The 24,131-nt window shown below is 35.2% G+C and overlaps 1 protein-coding gene across 6 annotated transcripts in view; it reads left to right on the forward strand.

Moving 5' to 3' along the window:
* LOC139969388 (ATP-dependent DNA helicase Q1-like) overlaps positions 1–23,726 on the forward strand; it is a 63,972-nt gene extending 40,246 nt beyond the window's left edge. For all 6 annotated transcript variants that reach the window (XM_071974302.1, XM_071974304.1, XM_071974298.1 and 3 more), the window contains 2 exons: positions 1,906–2,034; positions 20,245–23,726. In XM_071974302.1, coding sequence (XP_071830403.1) covers positions 1,906–2,034; positions 20,245–21,731 — 1,616 coding nt within the window. In that variant the 3' untranslated portion in view covers positions 21,732–23,726. The remainder of the gene's footprint in view (positions 1–1,905; positions 2,035–20,244) is intronic.
* The last annotated feature ends 405 nt before the right edge of the window (positions 23,727–24,131 follow it).

Here is a 24,131-nt window from a genome sequence, read left to right on the forward strand (position 1 = left end):
AACTACCTGTCTAGATAACCACACAAGAAATTGCAAAATACTCCCCCAAACTAATGCAAAGACAGACAAAATGTGTAAGGTATACACTCAAATGTCCCTCCGTTACTACCGCTTGACCCTGCCCAGAAATCTGGTTTTCAAATTCACCAGTTTCTCACCAAAAGCACTGTTTGTTCAAACACATCAATGTGGTGAATGATGTAATGCGTGCAAATAGGCAAAACGAGCAACTTGAAGTTAGCACTCCCATTTCCTCAGCAAATACACTCTCGTGTGTACATGCACAGGCGATTGCCCATTATATATTACGTACACATCACAAACATACGTATACAGCCTTCAATGCCCAGTTAGTATGTATAGACCATTGCACATAATACTCTATCACACTGAAACCACAGTTCATAAAATGTTCTTAACTGCAAAATAGACCTTGGATAGACTAGTATTTGGTATTTAGATCCACTCAGGAGTCAGGAAGCTGGAGGACGCAAAGTTATAGTACAAGAACCTTATTGAAATTAGTATAGGTGAAAGGTCAACAGAGGTCAAAAGTTTGATAACTTTTGAAACTCTTATGATGATAGTAACTGGAAATGCAATGCTTGAATTTACTTCATAATTAGATCCACGTTAGTGATTGCAACTTTTGTTTTCTGTGAAGGTGAAATTTTGAGACTGTTGGAAAGACAAATGTCTTGAGAGGAACTTGATAGTTGATATGAAGGCCTGCATAAATACAAGGACTTCACTTGCCTTGAGTAATGCTGTGTGCAATGTTACTTCTCAATGTTCTCATCTAAAATGTCACAATCATTAAATCAGTTGGCTTTCTTGTTAGTACATCTATAGTTTATTGCTTCTCCTCAAATTTTTAAATTGTCTTACCCAATACTGTACAGTCAAACAAGTCAATTTGTGCTTTTACAATATGTGGTGTTTAACGTTGCAGGATTTGAGTGTAGTATGCTTCAATAAACTGTTGTGCTGCATGGCAGAATTTTATTGGAAAGCAAGGCTTGCTTTCAATATCTCAATCTCCAAGCACCTGGAGTTGTTTAAACAATCATTCTTCATAGAAATTATTTAGAAAGGCTCTGATTGTATAGGTCAGCGCTTGCATTAAAGGTATAAGTAGCTTTAACCCTGCAATTTCCTGGGTCAGCTTGCACCATGGTTGACTTTTATGATCATTAGACTGTTATTTGTTTCAATGTTGCCAGTTTTCTTTTGCAATATCAATGGCTCTTGCATCCAAGCTGAGCATGATAGATGGAAGTGTTTGTATAAAAATAAAATCAAAAATGAAGAAAGATAATGATGCATGAAATATCAGACATTTCTGTACAAAAATGAAAGATATAATTATTTATAACATTTGGTAACCCAGCAGACATGACTCATAGAATCTTCTTAATATCCTGTAGTTATAAAGAAAAGAAAAATGAAATATAAGCAATTGGAACATTGATATGTAGTTTAATATGAACATCATACTTTTCTGCAGTAGGTTCCTACTTAGCAATTATTCCTGATGCTACCATTGCTCAATTGTTTTGCGGGTGAAAATCACATCTAGTCTATCATAATCACCAATAGTAAATCTTTCTAATAAGACTCATCATTTATATTTATATTAGAATATATTTTGTGGCTTTTTATAGTAATTCATGTGTCAGTTTTTATTCTTTTCTTATTTCTTTTTGTCCCTGTTAATTGTTCACATTTTGTAATTGTTGGAATATATTATGATGTCACATACTTTCCAGAGGAAGACAAACTGTTTAATGACATGTATAGTGCAGGTATGAGACATGACACATTAATACATCACAGCTAGGAAGATGTATTATTACATGTTGAAAACTTGTTACATCAATTTGTTCCTTGTTATCTTATCCACAGCTGAGAATGTTGATTTAACAGACACTGTAAAGACTATTTTAAGGATTCTAAATGAGAGTGACTTAAAGGACCAGAGACTGACAGGCCTGAAATTGTTGGAGCTTGCCGGAAAACACAAGAACCAGACAGGTAAGGAATTCAGTGATGAAAAAACAAGAACAGAATAAAATGTGGCCTTAATATATAAATGTACCTTATGTTGTGGAAACCAGCAAAACAACTTATCTTTGAATTGTTTTTTTATTCCTTGCTGAAGGCAAAAAGAATCTACTCTATGATGATGGCATGTGTGTGTGTATATATATGATGCCTTGGCTTGTAAACTCTCTAACTGCAAAAGTGTGTGGTGGTTGAACTTCATACTTGCAGTTACAAATTCTTAGATGAAGTTTAGTTCTTCCCATAGAAATTGAAGTAGGGAGAAAGACGTAATGCGACATATACTGAAGCCACTGTTCCAACTGGTGGCCCTTTGCTTGTGCGGCAAGAAATTACCGTCACGTAATACAAACATTACGTGTTAGACAAAATTACTAAAGTGATGAAGTTGATATAAATCACTTGTAATGGTGATATCCTGTGCCGCATTTGGGTGCCAAAAAAAGAGTAAAAAATGTGGCAGTGGACTGCAGTTTAACAGGTCATTCTTAGGATGTGATAGTATAAGCAATAACATAGGAATATAATTACTTTTCTAGTGTCTTGTGCTCAGCTGCTGTATTGTTATTCACTGGACTCTGGATATAGTTAGCCTAGGCCCCTAGACCGGCTACAGCTGTTCTTTCGGATGCGATATAACTAAAGCCATTAATGACAACAATTATCACCACCTCATTTTACATAAAACTGTATCCCTAACGATACATGTACAGTAGATCCACATGCCAGAATAACATGGGATGACTGTTATGATGTCCTGGGCTTATCACTAACAAGTCAACTATAAAAATAAATAGACTTAGCTTAACTTAGGCCTATGTAGGTAGTCTTGCCCTTGGTCTAACTTAGGTTAGCCTAGGTATTAAACTTAAGCCTAGAATATTTCAGGCTGTTAACATATCTAGAATTGAACAAATATTCAAACATATCCTCCATTTGCAACATATTCCCAACACTATAACTTTGGTAAAAGGGCATTTTATAAGCAATATAGGCCTAGCCAGTAATCTGGGTTTTTAGGTAGGCCAAAGCCTATGCAGCCTAGCTAGGTATGTTCTGGACAGTTTATTTGCCTAAATTGTCTCAACTATGAATTTAAGGCCTAATGATATTCACTAACCTTGTTTGGACAAAGCTTTGTATGCAAATGACACACTCAAGTGACTACTTGTGCTAACATCTCTAATGTAGGCCTAGACATGGTTTAAGTGTTACACTCTCACTTAGTAAGGCAGGATCTGTTCTCCTGCATGTTTACTACCCACTTTGCAACATCAACGTCGATGCATGCAGATGCATGCAGTTCTCAGTTTAATGTTGATGTAAAAGCAACCGTGCAGATTGCTTTTTCACAGCATTTTCCAGGGACAACTATCACACTATTTGAGTGGAGCACTAAAATAATACAAGCAAGAAAAATGTCTGCCATGTGCCTCTCAGATACCGGAAATGACACTTTACAGACATTAAATGTTGCATAAAACACTCCACCTGCTTGAGTCATTTGAGGTGAAGAAAGTTTTAAAAGTTGGTTCTTAAGTCAGGTATATAGTGCTTACAACTCTGGTCGCCATAACATGTCTCTGTTGTGCAAAGTACACCTACTCTTTAAAAAGAAAACGGGTAAAACAAAATTCAATTTCAAAGTTGAATGCACAATGTATGTTTGAAGACGTACAAATGATCTGGCCTTTTTGCCGTACAAAGCAAAGCGCCCTCACATTTTCAAGGCTTCACTGCTTAAACACACAGCGATACACTGTGTCAGCATACTTCCTAGGTCACTTCCTATGGTTCTTCCAAACTTATAATGATCTACTCTGTAAACAGTGCTTGTTATTCCAGCTCACATTGAATTTGACAACCCACAACTGGAAAGCATGTTAGTTCAATGAAGAATATCCATAACTCATTTGCTGTCACATTAGTGAGGTTGGAGCAAACTGTTGCAAAAGCTTTTGAGCCTACATAAGCTAGTTAATGGCAATGTATCCCATTAACTTCAATACCTCTAACTTTAGAGAATAGCCATGGCTTACAGCTTTATGTGATATCCCAGAAAATCAGAATGCTTAGCTGAAGCTAAATGTACCTCAAGTGACAAGGAAAGTACCAGCAAAACACTGATGAGTGAATAATCTTGGCAGGAATTAATCTGCATCTTTTCAAATCCTAGTTTGTTCTAAGGCTGTGCATGCAAACCTCTATATAGTTTTCATTACTTGTAAATTTAGCAATCTCAGCATGTACAGTGCCATCCTTGGTTCTTGGTATTAGTGTATTGCTAACCAGAACAGCTTTTATTTTACCTTTACTCAGTTTGATTTATTTCTGGTATTATCAGGGATTACTTTAAGAATTTTAGCAAATACTTTTGGGTCATTCCATGGGATTAGGGTATGGTTAATTTTTGGAGCATTCTGTTCATGAAAAGCTTTCCTCATTTTCCACCACCTGATCAAAGCAATTCTGCCTGGTCTTGGAACAGTGGCATAGGTTGTAGAAATGATTTTGACAAAGGAAATTAGAATTGGATAAACCAGGGTATTTACTACGGAGCATCAAAAAGCTTTTGAAGCCATCAGAGAATTAATGACTCAACCACCCATTCTACATACGCCTAGGAAACAAGGTACAGTAGATTTACTCTGTATAGTGACACCTCAAGGACTGCCACAGGACCTCACCTAAACATGTGCATGTCATTAACACATTGGATATTACTCAAAGGTACTCCTGATGCATGTTAAAGATACAGTGTAACAGAGTTAGAGATGTTGGGTCTTCTCAAAGATATCACTGCATGCAAACATTTATTAGGACATTGTGAGTTTGATACTGTTGTAGATCATTCAGCATTAGTACAACTAATGAGATCAAAACGAAGCACCATCAGCCTGTTTACGTAAAGTACTTTTTCGTTTATCAGATTATGCTGTTATTGTTTGATACGAGAAAGGATCTGATACCCCACTGGCTGATTTTCTCTCCCATGCCCCGCAGAACAACGATTATGAAATTGATCAAATTGTTCCATTAGCATTCAGTTCAATATCTGAATTACCCCTGACCAATCAGAACTTATCCTTAATAGTGATGAAGATAATCTTCATCCGGTTATGACCAGATCTAAAGCCAGATCAATGGGTATCACTGTTCCCGAATTATTTAAACCGCAAAACACGTGCAACTACTTCCGCTTATTCTGCCCCTAGACCTGCTACCACCGACCCAGTAAACTCCCGGAGGTTCAAGAAAATCGTCACCTCATCTCCCCCACACAAGGTCAAGCAAGGCAATCATTAGCCTGGTCTTCTGATTCATTTCAGTCCTCAACGACACCTGTTACCTTTCCCCCACGTCCCATTGTCCGCCCCATCCCCACTCATTCGATTTCACAGCCAGAACCAAGTCTCATCCATCGATCTGAGACAGACACTACTTGTGATCCTCCCCCAGACTTGTACGTTCCACCAAAACCAATAATTTCAAAAATAGACAATCTTGTAACTACACATATTCCTAAGCAACTGGAATTGGACAAGATTATGAAGAAAATACAAGAGAAGATCATCCATGACTATAATTTACCATTAGATGTGCATAAACTACGACTACTATGTACAAGAGACTGACCCTCACTTTAAACCAATTTCAACTTTCTTGCTCATGACATATTGCCTTCTAAACCTAAGTCTGCGCGCTCTGTTCACTTGCAATCAGAACAATATAGCCTTTGCAATGGTCTTTTTTTTCGTTTATGTATTAATGAGAATAAGAATAAATTAGAGTGATCTACTCTTTAACTTGTCTTTCCTGAAACGATAGTCGATAGTATCATCTCTAAATATCATGATAATCTCTTGAAGCAATCACCAAGGTGTGACGCGCACATATTTGACAATTCGTAGAGCATTCTATTTTCGTAATGTGTTTCAAAGGATATCAAATTAACTTCAAGCTTTCTTACGATGTCAACAATTTCGTACTAAGAAAGATAAACTACGACAATATATTCCCCGTATCCCAGACTCATATCGACCGTTTGATAGGTTGAGTATGGATTTTAAGACAATGCCCACTTCAGTATCAGGATTCAAGCATGTCATGGTACTTTGTGATGAGATCACACGTTTTGTTATTTGTGTTCCCCTTAAAACAATAGACGCACAAACAGTGTGTGAAGCATTAATTCAAAAAGTTGTATCCATATTTGGTCCCCCATCATTACTCGTAACCGATGCCGCAACTTCTCTTACTGAAACCCTTCTTTGTAAGACATTAGGAATAGAACAGAAAACAGTTAGTGTTGGTAATCATGGTAGTCTTCAAGTTGAATTTTCTGAGGGTAAATTTAAATCAGTTCGGTAATGATTGGGTTTGATTTGTTTCAACAATCTGTTGTGCTTACAACTCATTCAGTTCACAACATTTAGGCAACTATAGCCCGTATGAATTAGTTTTCAGACGAAAGCCAGCTGACCTTACCAAAGTCAACTTTGACCCCATTTCAGGTTTAGCCCACTCTTATCAAGAGTATGTATCTTTGTTAAAGAAACATTTTGACCACCTTTCTCACACATTGTTAGAATTGCAGAGAAGTAAAGAAAACAGTCAGAATGTCAAAGTAACCAACGAGCATACTAAAAGCCCTATGTACACCTTAGGACAATTAGTTTAGTTGTATAAGCCTCTTCTGCTGTACATTCCAACTCCAGGAAAATAAATGCAGAATGTTTCGGTTCTTTGGTAATATATCAAGTATTAGATCGTACTCACAACTGTACCTGTTGTCAACCCTCCATGGAGAAGTATTACATGATGTATTTCATTTTAGTATATTAAAAGCGTTTTATTTACATTCGTCGAATGAGAAACAAAATATTACAACCATCGACAAAACTCAAAACGGTTTGCAGAAACGACAAGGTGAAGATAATACTGTTACAATACAGCAGTTAAAAGACGCCTTGAAGAGTGGTCATACAAAGAAAGATTCTCTTCATGCTCTAATGCCCCAGACAGTATTTTCTTAAGAAAATCTCTCCCAAAGATGTACTGTGTATTACAAAGGTACCCCCAATTGATCTTACCCCTTATGTTCAATGTAGAGAGGTTAACAAAAATCTAGCAAGTCCTGTACCATTGAATTAAAAAGATATAGACCGGAACATTAAGTTTTCTAAAAATGTCATTTTCCAAGGATTTGAAATCATTTGTGCACGTTATTTAGCAGGACATTTACAATGCCTTCTTTCTCTTTGTACTACATACTAATCGAAATCACTCGACAGACGCATTTTGGTGGAATGTTGATCGATATTCTGGAAATAATGACATCATCAATACTTAACTTGAACTGAAAGTTCAAATTTGAGGTAATCCCGAGAGGATCTTATCTCAATTGTTTTCTCATTCAGAGAAAATGAAGAAATCATAGAGGTTTCAACGTAAAAGTAGTTCGGTTGAAACTGTTATGTTGCACTATTATGTTAACTTGTTGGTACAGTACATGTCATTTTGAGAGATGTTAGGTTCAACTGAACTGTAATTAAGTTATGATGTTGTTTTCATGATTCATTTTTCAATATTACTTTTGAATTTAACCTATGCATCATATGTGTTTTGATGGATTCTTCTACGATATTGAATTTATAAAAAGTCAGCTAATGACTTTAGAATTGGTATACTTTCAAGAAGATAATCTGGTTCATCCAAGAGAAATGTAGGTTGGATGTGAAGTTCAAGTTATTACAGATGTTAAATACTCTGTACTTGCCTTTATAGTAGTCTTCACAGTAATTGGTCATAGTTATGAACTAATGACTTTAGAATTGGTATATTTTCAAGAAGATAATCTGGTTCATCCAAGAGAAATGTAGGTTGGATGTGAAGTTCAAGTTATTACAGATGTTAAATACTCTGTACTTGCCTTTATAGTAGTCTTCACAGTAATTGGTCATAGTTATAAACTAATGACTTTAGAATTGGTATATTTTCAAGAAGATAATCTGGTTCATCCAAGAGAAATGTAGGTTGGATGTGAAGTTCAAGTTATTACAGATGTTAAATACTCTGTACTTGCCTTTATGGTAGTCTTCACAGTAATCCAAAGCGCTCCAACTTTCTTAGTTATTGTGAAAATATACAATCCAGATATAATTTTATGGATGAACAATTCATGTGATACCTTCTACAGCAAGGTTAGAGCTAACGTTTTTGCTAACGATTGTGTTTACTATGTTACATTTCATGTATAGTCAAGTGGGGTAAAAAAAAACAATTTCCCTAAAGTTTGCTCTAAAAATTGATGAGTAAGAGGTATTGTTTCGGTTCCAATGTTCAAGTGTGTGGAGTGGGATTCTCTTAAAGAGAATCTAACAAAAATAAATTTTTTGTAAATGAAAAGTGTCGTTTTTTGCGAAAAATGTTGTTTTTTTTTACCCCCAAAATTTGCTTAATTGGAGGTAAAAAAAAACAATGCCGGGGTAAAAAAAAACAATGCTAGAAAACAGCTATTTTCTTCATGAATGTATCTTAAAATCATGTTTACATATAATTACATCTAAGTATGAGCTACTACCTTTACATGAAAAAGGAAAAAAATTGTGAAATTGTCTTAATTCGTAATTATGGATGGCTTGTGTCATATGTCATGCTCAGCCATATTCACACTGTACAGTGTGTATATGATGCTACACAAATGTGGTGTAATATAGTAGAAACATTAGAGTTGAGCCAATTTCAGTTACTTCTGCCCAATTATTTAACATTTTTGACACATGACAGACATGAAAACTATTTGCCTAACCTCTAAAATCAACATTATGGAAAAATTTATCCATTCGGTCAAAATAGGGAGTACATTGGAGCCGGAAAGTACTTGTTTTTTTTTACCCCATTCGCATCATTTTTTGGGGGTAAAAAAAAACAAGGCCCCCCCCATGAAGCGTGAATGAAGTTGGAGTAATTCTACCATGGGGGAGTGTAATATCACTAACTGCTATGCTGTAACTGCTGGAATAATCTCCACATCATATAAGCTGGGTATGCAGGAGAAAGTTTCGGATATGTGGTACAAACTTCAAATTTGGCTATTTTAGCATTGGCTTGATTCGATGAAGCAGTGATTGGCAGCGAAGTGACAGAGTTCCAGAAATTATATAATAATAAACTAGACATATAGGACTATCACCCAAAATAAATTGGAACTTTGGCTAAATATTCCCCTTCTATAAAAGGGGTTGTTTTTTTTTACCCCAACTACCCCCTTATTTTTTTTACCCCAACTGACTATACACTATCTTCTCTTAATGTGTACATTTTCTATGTTTCCCGCTTTGTTTTCATTAATGTTGTATACCGTTTTACTTTTCTTTTCTTGCTTTACAATTTCACTTCAATTCTTCAGCAAAATTCCAAAAGGGATGTACTGTATTATGTAGTTATACCCCATCATATTAGTTGAAACATGTGCTTCCATGCCTATTTGTCTTAAGAGTAACTACTTACTTCCTGTTCCCGAGTGTATTCACCCCTCTCCCACATCATAGTCGTAGAAGCCCCCCTTTGATACAAATTCATAAAAAATTGGTGGAGAAAAGTAAATTGGGGCCATAAGAGGTGTACTAGTGCAATCACGAATAGCCTACTCTTCCTAGGGTTTATGTTTGACTTTATCAAGTTTGGTCATAGTTATAAACATATGATGGCTCATAGAAGGTGTACTTACTTAGAATTAAATTTAAAGGGAGTCACTTGGGATCACAAGGCGTCAAAAAAGCAACACTCATGTGAAAGCCTATTCCTCTTAGGGTTAATGTTTGATTTTGATCAAACATGCCCAGAGTAATCAACAGATTACGGATCGTACAGTTGTACTTAACTTTCAGGTCAAAGGTCATTTGGTCCAAGTGCTCAGAACGTGAAAATCACACACAAACCTACTCCTGCAAGGGTCTGTGTTTAATTGAGATGAAAATGATGTCTTCCTAGCAGCTATGTAGCTCACTTGTCTTATTTCTGTTCTTGGCAAAAGTGGAAGCAGCAGAGTCAAGCAGTTGCTACACTCTAAACCTCTTAACCAAGATCCTAGTTAATTTGTGATAAGGAGTAATGTCAAAGGTTTAACAAATTACCTGGTTCTTATCTATAGCATAACCAGCATTAATATTTCATGAGACATCATTGTCAGATTGTCAACCCACCTCTTTATCAAATAACCTTAATAACCTGGTCCCAGGACAGAAAACAAACTTCATGAATGCACCAGGCATTAGAAACTACCATTTCCATGGATATGGCATAACAAATGCTTTGAAAAGTGGCATAGTACATATTGGGAACAATAAACTGAAACGCCAACAAGTAATCACTTTCTTTATAAAACATCTTTCGTGAATCTTCATTAATAAACAAATAGTAAAAACATGCATGTAAACTTAAGAAAACAATTTTGATGGCAAGTGGTGTAAATATATAAGTAGACTTATAAATAGACAAATAAACTTGAAGAATGAGAGGCATATTAATGGACAGATATAAAGAAGATATTACTTTTCTATTAGTGAAGAGCCCTCCCTAATGTTTGTATCCCATTAATAAGCAAGTTACAGTACGTGTAAACACCAAACCAATTTTATGGCAAGTGTTTCACATACTTACAATGCAGCTATTACTACTAAAAAATGGCTAACATTACTACAAAAAACATAGATAGCACACCTGGAGAAAGATTTGAAATAAAACTAACATACAAACAAACTATGAGTAATCAATTACTTTGTATAAACTGTAAGACAAAATAACGTTTTACTTCTGCAATGAGATGAGTACTAATTATTATAATGTTCTGTGTTTGAAGAACTCTCCACCTTTAGTGATCTTTCTGTAAATATTCCAGCAGGAGATGAACTGCTTAAATTTATAATCAGAGAACAGTACTATTCAAACCCATTGAGTTCGCATCACATGTCATATCTGTGCTACAAGGTTGTCAGATTTTGACCTAATAATATGTTCCCCTTTGACATGGAACCATTAAAAGTATGTACCTCAATCACATTTTAATTTCAGTGAGGTTTAATCATAGTTTGAAGTTTCTTCAAGGTTTCAGTTCGTCAAATGACCGTTGATTCCAGCAATAATTGTAGATATTTATGTCAAGTATGAAGTTCATCAATGGTACAAGGTTTGAGCTACCATGTAATATAGAGGAACAGAGGAGAAACATGATCGGCTCAACTGTCCCCAAGTTTGCTCAAAGTTCAAGTTTGTTTCCTTTGGCCGCTGAAGATCCTGCTAGAACTGGAATTTCAGGCCCTCAAATTTTCTAACCATTGTTACCAGTGTCATGAACAATGAATATATCACTGGATGTATAGTTCTGGTCTTTCACAGATAAGTACACAAAACTTGAAAGCTCATTTAGAGTAACGATGTATTAAAAACTTAAAAATCTGTATATAGGACTGTAGATTCTTCTTGGGAGACTGGAGAATTGCTACAAATTTTGACAAAGATAAACCAACTATGGTTGTTAGGAACGAAAGTTATAACAAGCGAATGATTTTGATGGCAAGTTTTCATAGGTGACAAACCAACTATAAAATATAATGAACAATAGTTGGAGATAAGTGATAAAAGGAAAAGCAGCTGAATGTTTGTTGTTGAAACAGTTCAATTGGAAAGGAATGTTTCATGCATCCAGCATCAGTAATCCACTCCGGCTTTCAATGAATAGCTTCAATGTCCTCATCTGGGACGTCATGAATGTTATCAATGACATGATGTGCAACATTTAGATTCTCATCACCAAGTTCAAGGATATCATGATGTTTAAACATGCCTTTTGAGAGCAGTTGAATATCTGAATGTCTGTAAACAGCCATCTTGGCCACTGGCTAATGGACAGGTGAACATTCTGCCAGCTAAATGAGCTGTCTGCTTTTAATATCAAATAAGTGAACTGGCATTTCCATGAACAACCTGGTCACATACTGAACAAGTATATCCCATGTTTAGTAAACTTAACAGTTGACAGTCTATCAGTCTAAAATGGTATGTACCAGTTCTTCTTGCAATTTTTCAGGTTTTTTGTGGTCCTACTGCTTTCACCATTCTGGTCAACGTTGCCTCATCTAGTAACATGAAACCTTCCTTGTTGATCATGTTCTCTGGAGAAAAAGACAGTACCACATGGTTGAAATATAATATCTGTGAAGTACAATCATGAAGCTTTGAATGTAGTTCCCCTATTAAAAGCATTTATCTAAACAATAAAAATGAAACAGTTTTTAACAATTTCTCATTTCAAGCTCTCCTTTAATTTTCAGTGAAAAGATAACTTTCTCGGTCAGATGATACAGAAGATATTCAAAAAAAGCAAGTCAAACAGTCACATCTCCATGGATCTACCCAATAAAATTTATTCTATAATTATGTTGTTTTGGGAGTGGAAGATAGTGACTCTGGTGGTACGTTCAGTGGAATTGAGATCCGTTGTCAGTGTCGACTTCTTCAGGTACCCCATGTCTGGCAAATACTGATCTCCTTTCATCAATAATTGCCTTACTCGTTGTTGTGTAAAGATAGCATAACTCCGGATAATTGGAATAATAGTCAGTGACTACAAGGTGTTCTCTACCATGGAGACTGAATAAATTGGTTTCAACTTTTACACAAAATTCTTTCGGGACAGGGTGCTGTTTCAGCGTTTCCTTTTGTTGCTTGTATCTGTGCGTCAAGCAAACAGAACATGTTTCTACAACATTAGTGATGTCATTAAGCATACCCAATACACTTATAGCTTGATGTTTGCACTTCTCCACACCTAAGTGACCTGTGGGAATCCTTTGCAACATCTCATTTCTCAAACTTTTAGGTATGACAATTCTAGTTTGCTTAAAATTAATACCATCAACTTCTGTTAACTCTGACCTGACATTCCAATATTCAGAAATGATATGTGGTACTTTAGCTTTAATATCTGGCCATCCCGTCAGGACCAGCTCAGACAGTGTCTTTAACACTTCATTGTTTGTTGTTTCTATTACCTAATTTTGTTCTAATTTTAACTCAGATACTGGCAAAGAACTAGTTATCATATCAACATGTGCTGAGACATCCTCCTCAGTCATACTTGTACTGGCTGTTGTGTCAACTGCTCTTGACAATGTGTCAGGTGCTACCATTTGTTTACCTGGCACATACGACACTCTCAGATCATACTTATGTAGTCGTAACATGAGTCGCTGTATGTGCATTGGACACTCATTTAGAGGTTTCAGAAACAAAGGAATTAAGGGCTTATGATCAGTATCAACAGATGCTGTGCGACCAAAATGTAGCCTGGTCATGATGTGACTCTCATGACCATTCATTTTTTTCCTCTAGTGAGTAGTTTTACTAGACAGTTCAGGTACAAACTTCCATAGATAATTAACAAACCCAAGAAAGCGTTGCACATCTTTTTTTGATTGTGGTTTCTGCATGTTTTTCAGTGCAGAGACCTTTGCTGGGTCTGGCTTAACCCCATTAAGTAGGTCCCCAATTAAGGTAAGCTGATTTACTCCTAGTTCACACTTAGCCTTATTAAGCTTTAGATTCATCTCACGCGCAGTGCTTAGAACTCGTCTTAAACGTTTGTCATGCTGCTCCTTGTCGGAGCCCCACACAATAATATCATCCATACTGGTATCAACCCCTGGATTACCCTCAAATATTTGGTGTATGGTTCGGTGATACACCTCTGGGGCTGATGCGATGCCAAAGGGAAGGCGCAAAAATCTAAACCTACCAAAGGTGCATAAAGTTACACAGTTTTGAGCTTTCCTCAACAAGCCTCATTTGCTAATGCATCAAGTTTTGAAAATACTTTTGCATCCGCAAACTGTGACATTACACCTTCTCTGGAAGACAGTTATTTTTTAGTTGTCGTCGCTGAGAGTACCAAGGACAAATTTTCTCTATGTTTGCTACCATATCTTCTGTCACTATGTCACCATAATAGGTCCTTGTCAAGCTGATACTGTAATTGACTAAATTCTGAAATCATTAAAACATGCAGTTTGTAAGATTCAAAGCTAAGGACCCCTCTTTACATAAGACATGCTTTATCCTAGGACATTAGAGCCTTTGCACATAAATGAGGCAATTACCTTATGCACCGTAACATTTGCATGTGGGAAATAATTGCTTTGAGGCCTGTAGGAATAAAATGGAAATGTCTTGAATAATTCAATAAGATGAATGTTCCTTCATATATTTGTGGTGAGGAATGGCTAGTCCGTTCGTTTGATGGAACATTAACACAGTGTAACATTACATTGACATGTTATATTATAAAGCAATTTCCTGTACTTGGTAACACAGTGGATTAGTAGGAGTCAATTGACATGTTTGTAACCATAAGTTGTGGTCTCACTTCCCTAAAAGCTGCTAGGGTTCATGCTCTGCATAGGTTGCTCACCTAAAAAAATATCAGTATTGCATTGAACACCAGAAAAAGTAATGTCCAAACATCTAACTCAGGCAGCCTTTGGGTAAATAGGTTAACAGTGTATGTATTGGCACGGCATACAACTAGCCTTTCGTGGTCTCTTGGTTGGACAATTACAACAAGCAAATAGGACCAACACTAGCTATAATGAGAACGATATGTGGGACTACCAGATTTTTGTAGTACAAGTAAAATAAGAAGTAGGGGAAGGAAAGAAATTATCTATCAAAAAACAGTTTCAAAGTGACACAGGGTATGGTTCATATAAAGTCAATAATGCTTGTGACATACGAAGCACTTACTTGTTACCGGACTTACCCTTTATGTTTACCTTTATTTGATACTTTTGGCATTCCATGGAGTGAGGAGCCACCTTTTGTAGGTGCCATCTTGTTTTGTTTAGTGAAGACCACATGTACATAAGGTTGATTTAGAAAACTTTAAGACTTTTCACTCTATATGCCAGAATAGAATTTGTGCACTTTAATAATTGATGCACATAATATCATTGTAGTTCTTGCAGTTTCTCTATACTACCTACAATATTATGACTCAGTCTTTTGTGTACTAAACTACTAAATCACCCATATCTAGCCGACATGGTGGGTATACACATGCAATGTGAGGGTGCAACCAGACTCTAGCAATAATGATTGTCAAGTTGCTCTTAATAGTACACCTCACATCTGGTCTAGATTGTTGCAATGCTGCCATAGCTTTAGGTGACCAGACGTCACCGATTTCCGGGGACAGTCCCCGAATTCAGTGTGCTGTCCCCGATGAACAAGTGTCCCCGAAAATGTCCCCGATTCGTCAAAATGTTCAGGAATTTCGAAAATATCCCACATTATTAGTAAAATAATTGTAAAAAACAAATTTATTCAAGTGTGCAGTCGCAGAACGGAACTAAACAGTATTTCAGGTGGGCCAGTGTAAAGTGGAATATGCTAGATCGATCTAGCCTAGCACTCTTTCGTAAAGTAAATAAATTTCATCTAAGAAAAAGCTACATTTTTGAAAATAAAATTGATTTAAAAAGTGCTTCTAAGATGCACCATTTTACATCTAAGCACCTTAGGCACTAGAAAATTTTCCAAAGGGGAGGGGGCCACCCCCTCCCCTTACACCCCTCCCCCATATCAGTTACGCAATAAATGTCCCTGATTCCAGTCAGGCAAATATGGTCACCTTACCATAGCTGGCCTACCCAAACATTTGATAAACAGGCTACAGGCTGTCCAAAATAGTGCAGCTAGAGTGATTCTTAATATGAGATAAGTGAAGTGTTCTACGATATCAGAGTTATATAAATACTGATTGATTGATTGATATAGAAACTTAGAACTATGGCACTAGCAATTAGAGAGAAACTTTCAGCCAGTCAGGCTGTCTGTAGCAATGACTGGTAATAGAACAAGGTCACCGTGGAAACCAGCCTCTCTGAACAGGGATTCCTCAAGGACACTCTCCTGTTCCATAACTTTATTAGTAAGGTAATACTGCATACCATAAGACAAATGACTAGTGGCAAGGGGCCAGGCAATATTTAACCCAGGCTAGCTCTTACTGTGTACAGAGTCTATGTCTTACAAACATATAAACAAAACATATTCATACACCAGTTTCTACACACCAACTACTACCTGGTAACCAGGTATGATATATTGCATTATACAATTTTACCAGAACCAGGTGACAACAACTCTTGGTCACATGACTTCCCCCATCCTATTGGTTAACTCTAGCAAAGATGCAGTTGACCAACTAATATGGTGACCAATCAGTAATTACTTGATGGATTAGTCCTTATAAATATTCATGTCACAATTTGCCTTCCCTTCCCCAGCTCTGGGGTACTTCGTAACCCTTTCCCACCATACACTGTCCCTCTAAATACTATTGTTCCAGGTATAACCACAAGCTATATTGTCTAGCAGGCTCTGTTTATCTCAGGAGAGATAAGTAGCAAAGGATACATACAACAAGCCTTTGTGAAAGTAAAATAGCCATCACTAATCTCCTATATACTCAAAATAAAAATAAAAATAAAATAAAACTGTTAGCAAACTGCTTATCCACTAGAGAGCCTGTGTAGGAGAATGTGTAAATGTAAGTTGGCCTGAGGTTTTGATCCTAGCAGGATCTTCTTCAGAGGCCTATATACTCAGCAGAGACAGGAAGTATCTGTTTACTCTTTTTAATTAAAACTATCTACACTATTTACAGAAATTGCTTCTACTAGCAAGTGAAAACAACAAACCCACTGTGTCATTAATGCCACCAGGGTTACATATATATGCTGGACACACCCCCCCCCCCCCTTCTCTCATGGTATAATCAGCTGAAGATGTGTAGGATATGTCCCATCAAACCTAAGAATTCAATCCCAAAATTCAAAATGTGTGAGAAAGGTCAATCAATCTCTCTTGAACCTGAAAATTTTTGCAAATATGAAGATGAAGAATGAGGCCATCTATCAGTTTATCTCTCCTTCTTAATTACATAGTTCAGTTGACAATTAATTTTTGTGCTGACTGGAGTTGTATTTTATGATGGACACCTTTGATACAATTCTGCTGTGCAAACATATCATTTGGTCATTGTGGTTCAGAATTAAGCAGTCTACTTACTCAAAGAGAAGCCATTTTTTCATGCATGACTTGACCAACTATTGGAGCATTCACATGTGAAATTAGATACAAGTATTTAATGACAAATCAATAAAATTTGTTTATATTTCATCAAGTTGGATCCATTAAGAGTTGGAAATAAATAGATTTTCATTTAATGTTTAATTGTGATTGTGATCAATCGTTAATCAGTTTTCATGATGAAGTCTCACAAGTATATATGCTAATGTTTATTAGTTGAGTTTGACAACCTGCAGAATAATTAAAGTATGGATATGTGTTTAGCTACCAACAATGGATAAGCAAACAGTTTTATTTTATTTAGCTACCAACAATACGCATGTCATCCAGTCTCAAGTTAGGGAACAAACAGACGTCCAGATTGAAGAAAAAAAAATTATTTGGAAGCCTTTTTGAAACCATAATGAATTAATCTAACAGCTCAAATTATGCTATGTAAATTCATACTATACTAAATGTTTGTTTCAAAACTACCAACTGCCACCAATGTCACTAAAGACATTTCCAAAATACATCCACCTCAATTACAAGTTTGAGTTTATATGCTATAATGGATTGGAATGGATAGATAGGTATCATTATTAGTTTATATGCTATAATGGATTGGAATGGATAGATAGGTATCATTATTAGTTTATATGCTATAATGGATTGGAATGGATAGATAGGTATCATTATTAGTTTATATGCTATAATGGATTGGAATGGATAGATAGGTATCATTATTAGTTTATATGCTATAATGGATTGGAATGGATAGATAGGTATCATTATTAGTTTATATGCTATAATGGATTGGAATGGATAGATAGGTATCATTATTAGTTTATATGCTATATGGATTGGAATGGATAGATAGGTATCATTATTAGTTTTTATGCTATATGGATTGGAATGGATAGATAGGTATCATTATTAGTTTTTATGCTATAATGGATTGGAATGGATAGATAGGTATCATTATTAGTTTTTATGCTATAATGGATTGGAATGGATAGATAGGTATCATTATTAGTTTATATGCTATAATGGATTGGAATGGATAGATAGGTATCATTATTAGTTTCTATGCTATATGGATTGGAATGGATAGATAGGTATCATTATTAGTTTTTATGCTATATGGATTGGAATGGATAGATAGGTATCATTATTAGTTTTTATGCTATAATGGATTGGAATGGATAGATAGGTATCATTATTAGTTTTTATGCCATATTGGAATGGATAGATAGGTATCATTATTAGTTTATATGCCATAATGGATTAGAATGGAGAGATCGGTATCATTATTAGTTTATATGCTATAATGGATTGGAATGGATAGATAGGTATCATTATTAGTTTATATGCTATATTGGAATGGATAGATAGGTATCATTATTAGTTTATATATATGCTATATGGATTGGAATGGATAGATAGGTATCATTGTTAGTTTATATATATGCTATATGGATTGGAATGGATAGATACAGTAGGTATCATTATTAGTTTATATGCTATAATGGATTGGAATGGATAGATAGGTATCATTATTAGTTTATATATATGCTATATGGATTGGAATGGATAGATAGGTATCATTATTAGTTTATATATATGCTATATGGATTGGAATGGATAGATAGGTATCATTATTAGTTTATATATATGCTATATGGATTGGAATGGATAGATAGGTATCATTATTAGTTTATATGCTATAATGGATTGGAATGGATAGATAGGTATCATTATTAGTTTATATGCTATAATGGATTGGAATGGATAGATAGGTATCATTATTAGTTTTTATGCTATAATGGATTGGAATGGATAGATAGGTATCATTATTAGTTTCTATGCTATATGGATTGGAATGGATAGATAGGTATCATTATTAGTTTTTATGCTATAATGGATTGGAATGGATAGATAGGTATCATTATTAGTTTTTATGCTATAATGGATTGGAATGGATAGATAGGTATCATTATTAGTTTATATGCTATAATGGATTGGAATGGATAGATAGGTATCATTATTAGTTTATATGCTATATGGATTGGAATGGATAGATAGGTATCATTATTAGTTTTTATGCTATAATGGATTGGAATGGATAGATAGGTATCATTATTAGTTTATATATATGTTATATGGATTGGAATGGATAGATAGGTATCATTATTAGTTTATATGCTATAATGGATTGGAATGGATAGATAGGTATCATTATTAGTTTATATGCTATATGGATTGGAATGGATAGATAGGTATCATTATTAGTTTTTATGCTATAATGGATTGGAATGGATAGATAGGTATCATTATTAGTTTATATATATGCTATATGGATTGGAATGGATAAATAGGTATCATTATTAGTTTTTATGCTATAATGGATTGGAATGGATAGATAGGTATCATTATTAGTTTATATGCTATAATGGATTGGAATGGATAGATAGGTATCATTATTAGTTTATATATATGCTATATGGATTGGAATGGATAGATAGGTATCATTATTAGTTTTTATGCTATAATGGATTGGAATGGATAGATAGGTATCATTATTAGTTTATATGCTATAATGGATTGGAATGGATAGATAGGTATCATTATTAGTTTTTATGCTATAATGGATTGGAATGGATAGATAGGTATCATTATTAGTTTATATGCTATAATGGATTGGAATGGATAGATAGGTATCATTATTCCCTCATATAAGAGTGAATGCATGATCATAACAGCATCACTTGATCTGAAGATATATTATGCAATCAATAGTTGTAGCTATTTGTTGGTTTTAAGGTTTGAAAGGTGTCAACATTGTCCATTGTCTGTTTGTTTCAAGTCATGTTTTTGTGTTCTTCCAAGTGTAATCATTGTCCATGCAGTGTGCACTGTTTGTTTCAAGACATGTTTTTGTGTTCATCATGTCAACATTGTCCGGTGTGCACTGTTAACTTGTGCATCAGTGATAAATAATGGAATGGACTAATTATTACTTCTCTTTCTCCAACATATCTTGAAATACAGGCACAAGAAAACTAAGCAAATCGACCTACCAAGACATAATTTTGCATCTGTTACTAGAGGGCTATCTAAAAGAAGACTTTCATTTCACACCGTATAGTACCATCAGCTATATCTGTCTTGGCCCAAGAGCACACCGTGTCCAGTCAGACTCATCTGCTAAAGTGATAATCCCGATGACCAACATGATATCTGGAGGTAAGGGCTTCCAGAAAAGAGAGAAACCATGTACTTCAAAGGATGTTAGTAAAAGCATCAATGAAGACCAGTTTCATGGAGATGGGATGGTCAAATGTCATTCCAGGTCAGACAATGACAATCTTATGACAAGTGAAAGTAAAAAGGAAGATGTCAAAAGGAAAACTGTAACAGAAGGAAAGAATGAAGTTATCTTCCTGGATGATGACGATTCCGATGATGGAGGATGTCAAGTGATTATGAAAAAACAAACTCTGGTTGGTAAGAAAGTCAGCAAGAAGACAACAAAAAATGCCAGTAAACTGTCAAAAAGAGTCAATCGGTCACAAGTGAAATTACCAACGAGTCCAAACATTCATCTTAGGCATAGAGATGTAATGTTGCCTACAAATGAAAAAGATCCATCTAAAGTGATGTCACCAATATCAAAGATGAAAGGTTTGATTGGATTGCAATCTGAATCTCAATGTGGTGAAACAAGTCTAGATGATTCTGTGCATCAGCCAAAGAAAGGCAGACTGAGTAATCAGGGCAAAGATAAAATGAAAAGTTTTAAAACAAAAGGCAAACTCATACAGGAAGAGATGAGGTCAAAAGTGAAAACGAAAGTTACCAAGGAAGTAGCTGTGTTTGACCTTTGTGACAATGACGCACATGAACATAAGAAGAAGCAAAGCGCACACTTGAGTAGTTGCAAGAAATTACCAAAGAGACACAACATCTCACTGAAGTTACCAAGAACAGACAGCTCCAAAATGACAAATGTGATTAAATCCTCGAAAGTGAAAAGAAAATTGGACAGTTATCCACTGGGCGATTTATCAAAGAGAGCTAAATATTCTCCTAAGTTGTCGGAGGGAAAGTCTACCCTAGCGATGGCTAATTTACATAATCCCCCATCAAATCAAAGCTTAAGGACTGATTTAGTAGGGCTGCTGAAGTCTACTGGATTTAATGCAGGAGTAACTGAAGGGGAAACTTCAGCCTGCCATGAAAGTGATGAATGTAATACCGGTATTAAGAACGATGGACATATGAAAAGAAAGAATGTTGAGACCATGATTGAGGAGGAAAATGTTTCACCCAAAATGTCTCTAAATAAATGTGACACAGTGAGAGTAATTGATGAAGCTGATATGCAAAGTGCGTCATGTTACAGATCACATGGTGTATCATGTGACAGTTCACACAATTTATCATGTGATGTCAATGATGAGTCCTTTCATTCCTCTGGATCAGAATTGGATCTTACCAATGTATACATGAAACAGCTAGCTTCACTTAATGAATGAAGATGATCAAATTAAATTTTAGATTGCAGTCAAAGGGCAGGCTTGTCACAACATTGAAGTGTGCAAAGGGATCAGTTCAGTATCTCTGAATTGTATTCCCCAAATCAGCACCTTTCCAAACACAAAATCCAAACAGAACATCGTCAAGAGAAAGAAAACTAGCTACAGTATGTGTGTATTATTGAAAAGTCAGAAAACACATCCCAAAATTCTTGAAAGACCGACAATGATATTACCATTGCTGGAACTGTGTCTGACATACATAGATTAAGAGCTGGGGGTTTAATCAGGGAGTTGTTATAACAACTAGCTGGTTTAATCAACAAGTTTTTGTACTTCTCATGACCATATAATGGAGTTAAACACATTCAAGAGGAGGCATGCATGCAGTGATGAAAGAGTTAGCAGCTCTCATCTTTGTAGGAGAAATACAGTGTATAATCATAATGAGATGAAGCAGCATATAGTATGTGTGAATCGATATCTAACACATAAATTCATCATTGTCCCAATAAAGTACAGAGGAGAAAGAAATGCATTCATATTCAAAATAAAGAGTGTTGCAAAATCAAATGTTCATGTGTTCCTATCAAGTACATTATGTTTCCCAGAAGATGTAAATTTTTCTGATATTTTTTATTGGTTCAAGTATTGGTTGTACCCATTGTTTTAATTGTGACGATACCAATCACGATGGCTTGTGTATGCAGACATGTATGTGTGTGACGTGTTGCTTGTGAACACAATATCCACCAGGGCTTGGAAAACATCACAAAATAGTACTTCCTCTATCCGACATGTCTTATTGTGCTTTAAAGTCATAACAAAATGCTTAACAAAAGACTCTGGGGGATTCCCCAACCCCCCCCCCCACTCCCACCATGCATTTGGAATACATCCCAGAGAAATTGAACACCTTTCTCTTCTGCGTATATTTTGTGATTTAAAGTGGCAATGAGAGAAGAAATATCTAAGGCCCCTGCAGCTCCCAGGCTGTGCCTTAGTGGATCTCCACTAGCATTGATCGAGACACATAGAAATTGACAGTAAATCCTCCATATTTCATAATAAACCTGCCACAAGGATCTAATATATATCTAGCTAGTTGAACAAATACACATCATCATAGTCGTCTTATTCCTTCTTATTTTGGACATTTCATTGTTCTGCCTGATCACCAATTACACTTGGTAGTTGGTACCCTCCAGAAACCTTTATGTTTGCTGTCACATGAGCCAGCTAAAACCAACAGTAGTTCAAATAGGCCTCCTATGTGCAAATAATAATACCAAACAGAAAACACATAAGCAAGTCCATAAACAGAACCAACCAAACCATGATTTAAATATGATTTTACAACTAAGGGTAACCTATGTTTCCATTTAGCAATATATGTAATATAATAACACAATTTGCCAATGTGGATCTAAGCTTTGCATAACCTTTGGACACCTCAAGAAGCACTGGCATTAACAATATCTTTGTTGAACTTTAATTTGGTATGTACACCTCCTTTAATATAAATTGATTCATAGAAAGTCCTTGGTTTGTTGATGTAACTTATTCTTACTTAGCAAGTACTGACAGTGGTATGATATAACAGGTAGATCATGTATCCAACTGGAATAACATATCATTTAACTCTAAGAAAAGTGCAAAAATATGACACTCAAAACCATATGACACCTTATAGGATTGAATTTCTTCATATTGGTAGTAAGGCAGTATTTAAGTACTACTATCTGACATTGACTTAGCATCAATAGCATTAACCTGTCTCTTCATTCTCACAATTTCTTTCTTGCTATGTAGATAACCACTGGTAAGTAACATATCTGGATTAAAATTGGTGGAGGTCAGGTCAATTGAAGTCTACACAAAAGTAAAAGTGAAGCTTGCATTTAAAGTTCATACTTAGTATGTAGACCCCACATTATAGTGAGAACCAAATATATATATATATATATATATATATATATATATATATATATATATATATATATATATATATTCATACATACATACATACATACATACATACATACATACATACATACACGCATACATACATAGATACATACATAGAAGAATTGAGTGTGTAGCAAGTGGTATGACAGATATATAGTAAATCAATAAAGATTATTATGGTGTGTTATTCTTTATTGATTATATATATATATATATATATATATATATATATATGTATATATATATATGTTGTTGTGTTGAATGGTTTTTATTTCAGGGAAACAGAGTTCAAAGTATGTCTGAATACCTTTTAAACAAAACTGCCAAAGTACAGCTTGATTGAACTTCATACAAGAACCCTATTGTTTGTTGAAGGTTAAACATCATATTAAACCGTTGAATGTAATGCTTGTTGATCACTTGAAGTTCACA

Source organism: Apostichopus japonicus, chromosome 7 (genome assembly GCF_037975245.1).
Source record: "Apostichopus japonicus isolate 1M-3 chromosome 7, ASM3797524v1, whole genome shotgun sequence".
NCBI classification, from domain to species: domain Eukaryota; kingdom Metazoa; phylum Echinodermata; class Holothuroidea; order Aspidochirotida; family Stichopodidae; genus Apostichopus; species Apostichopus japonicus.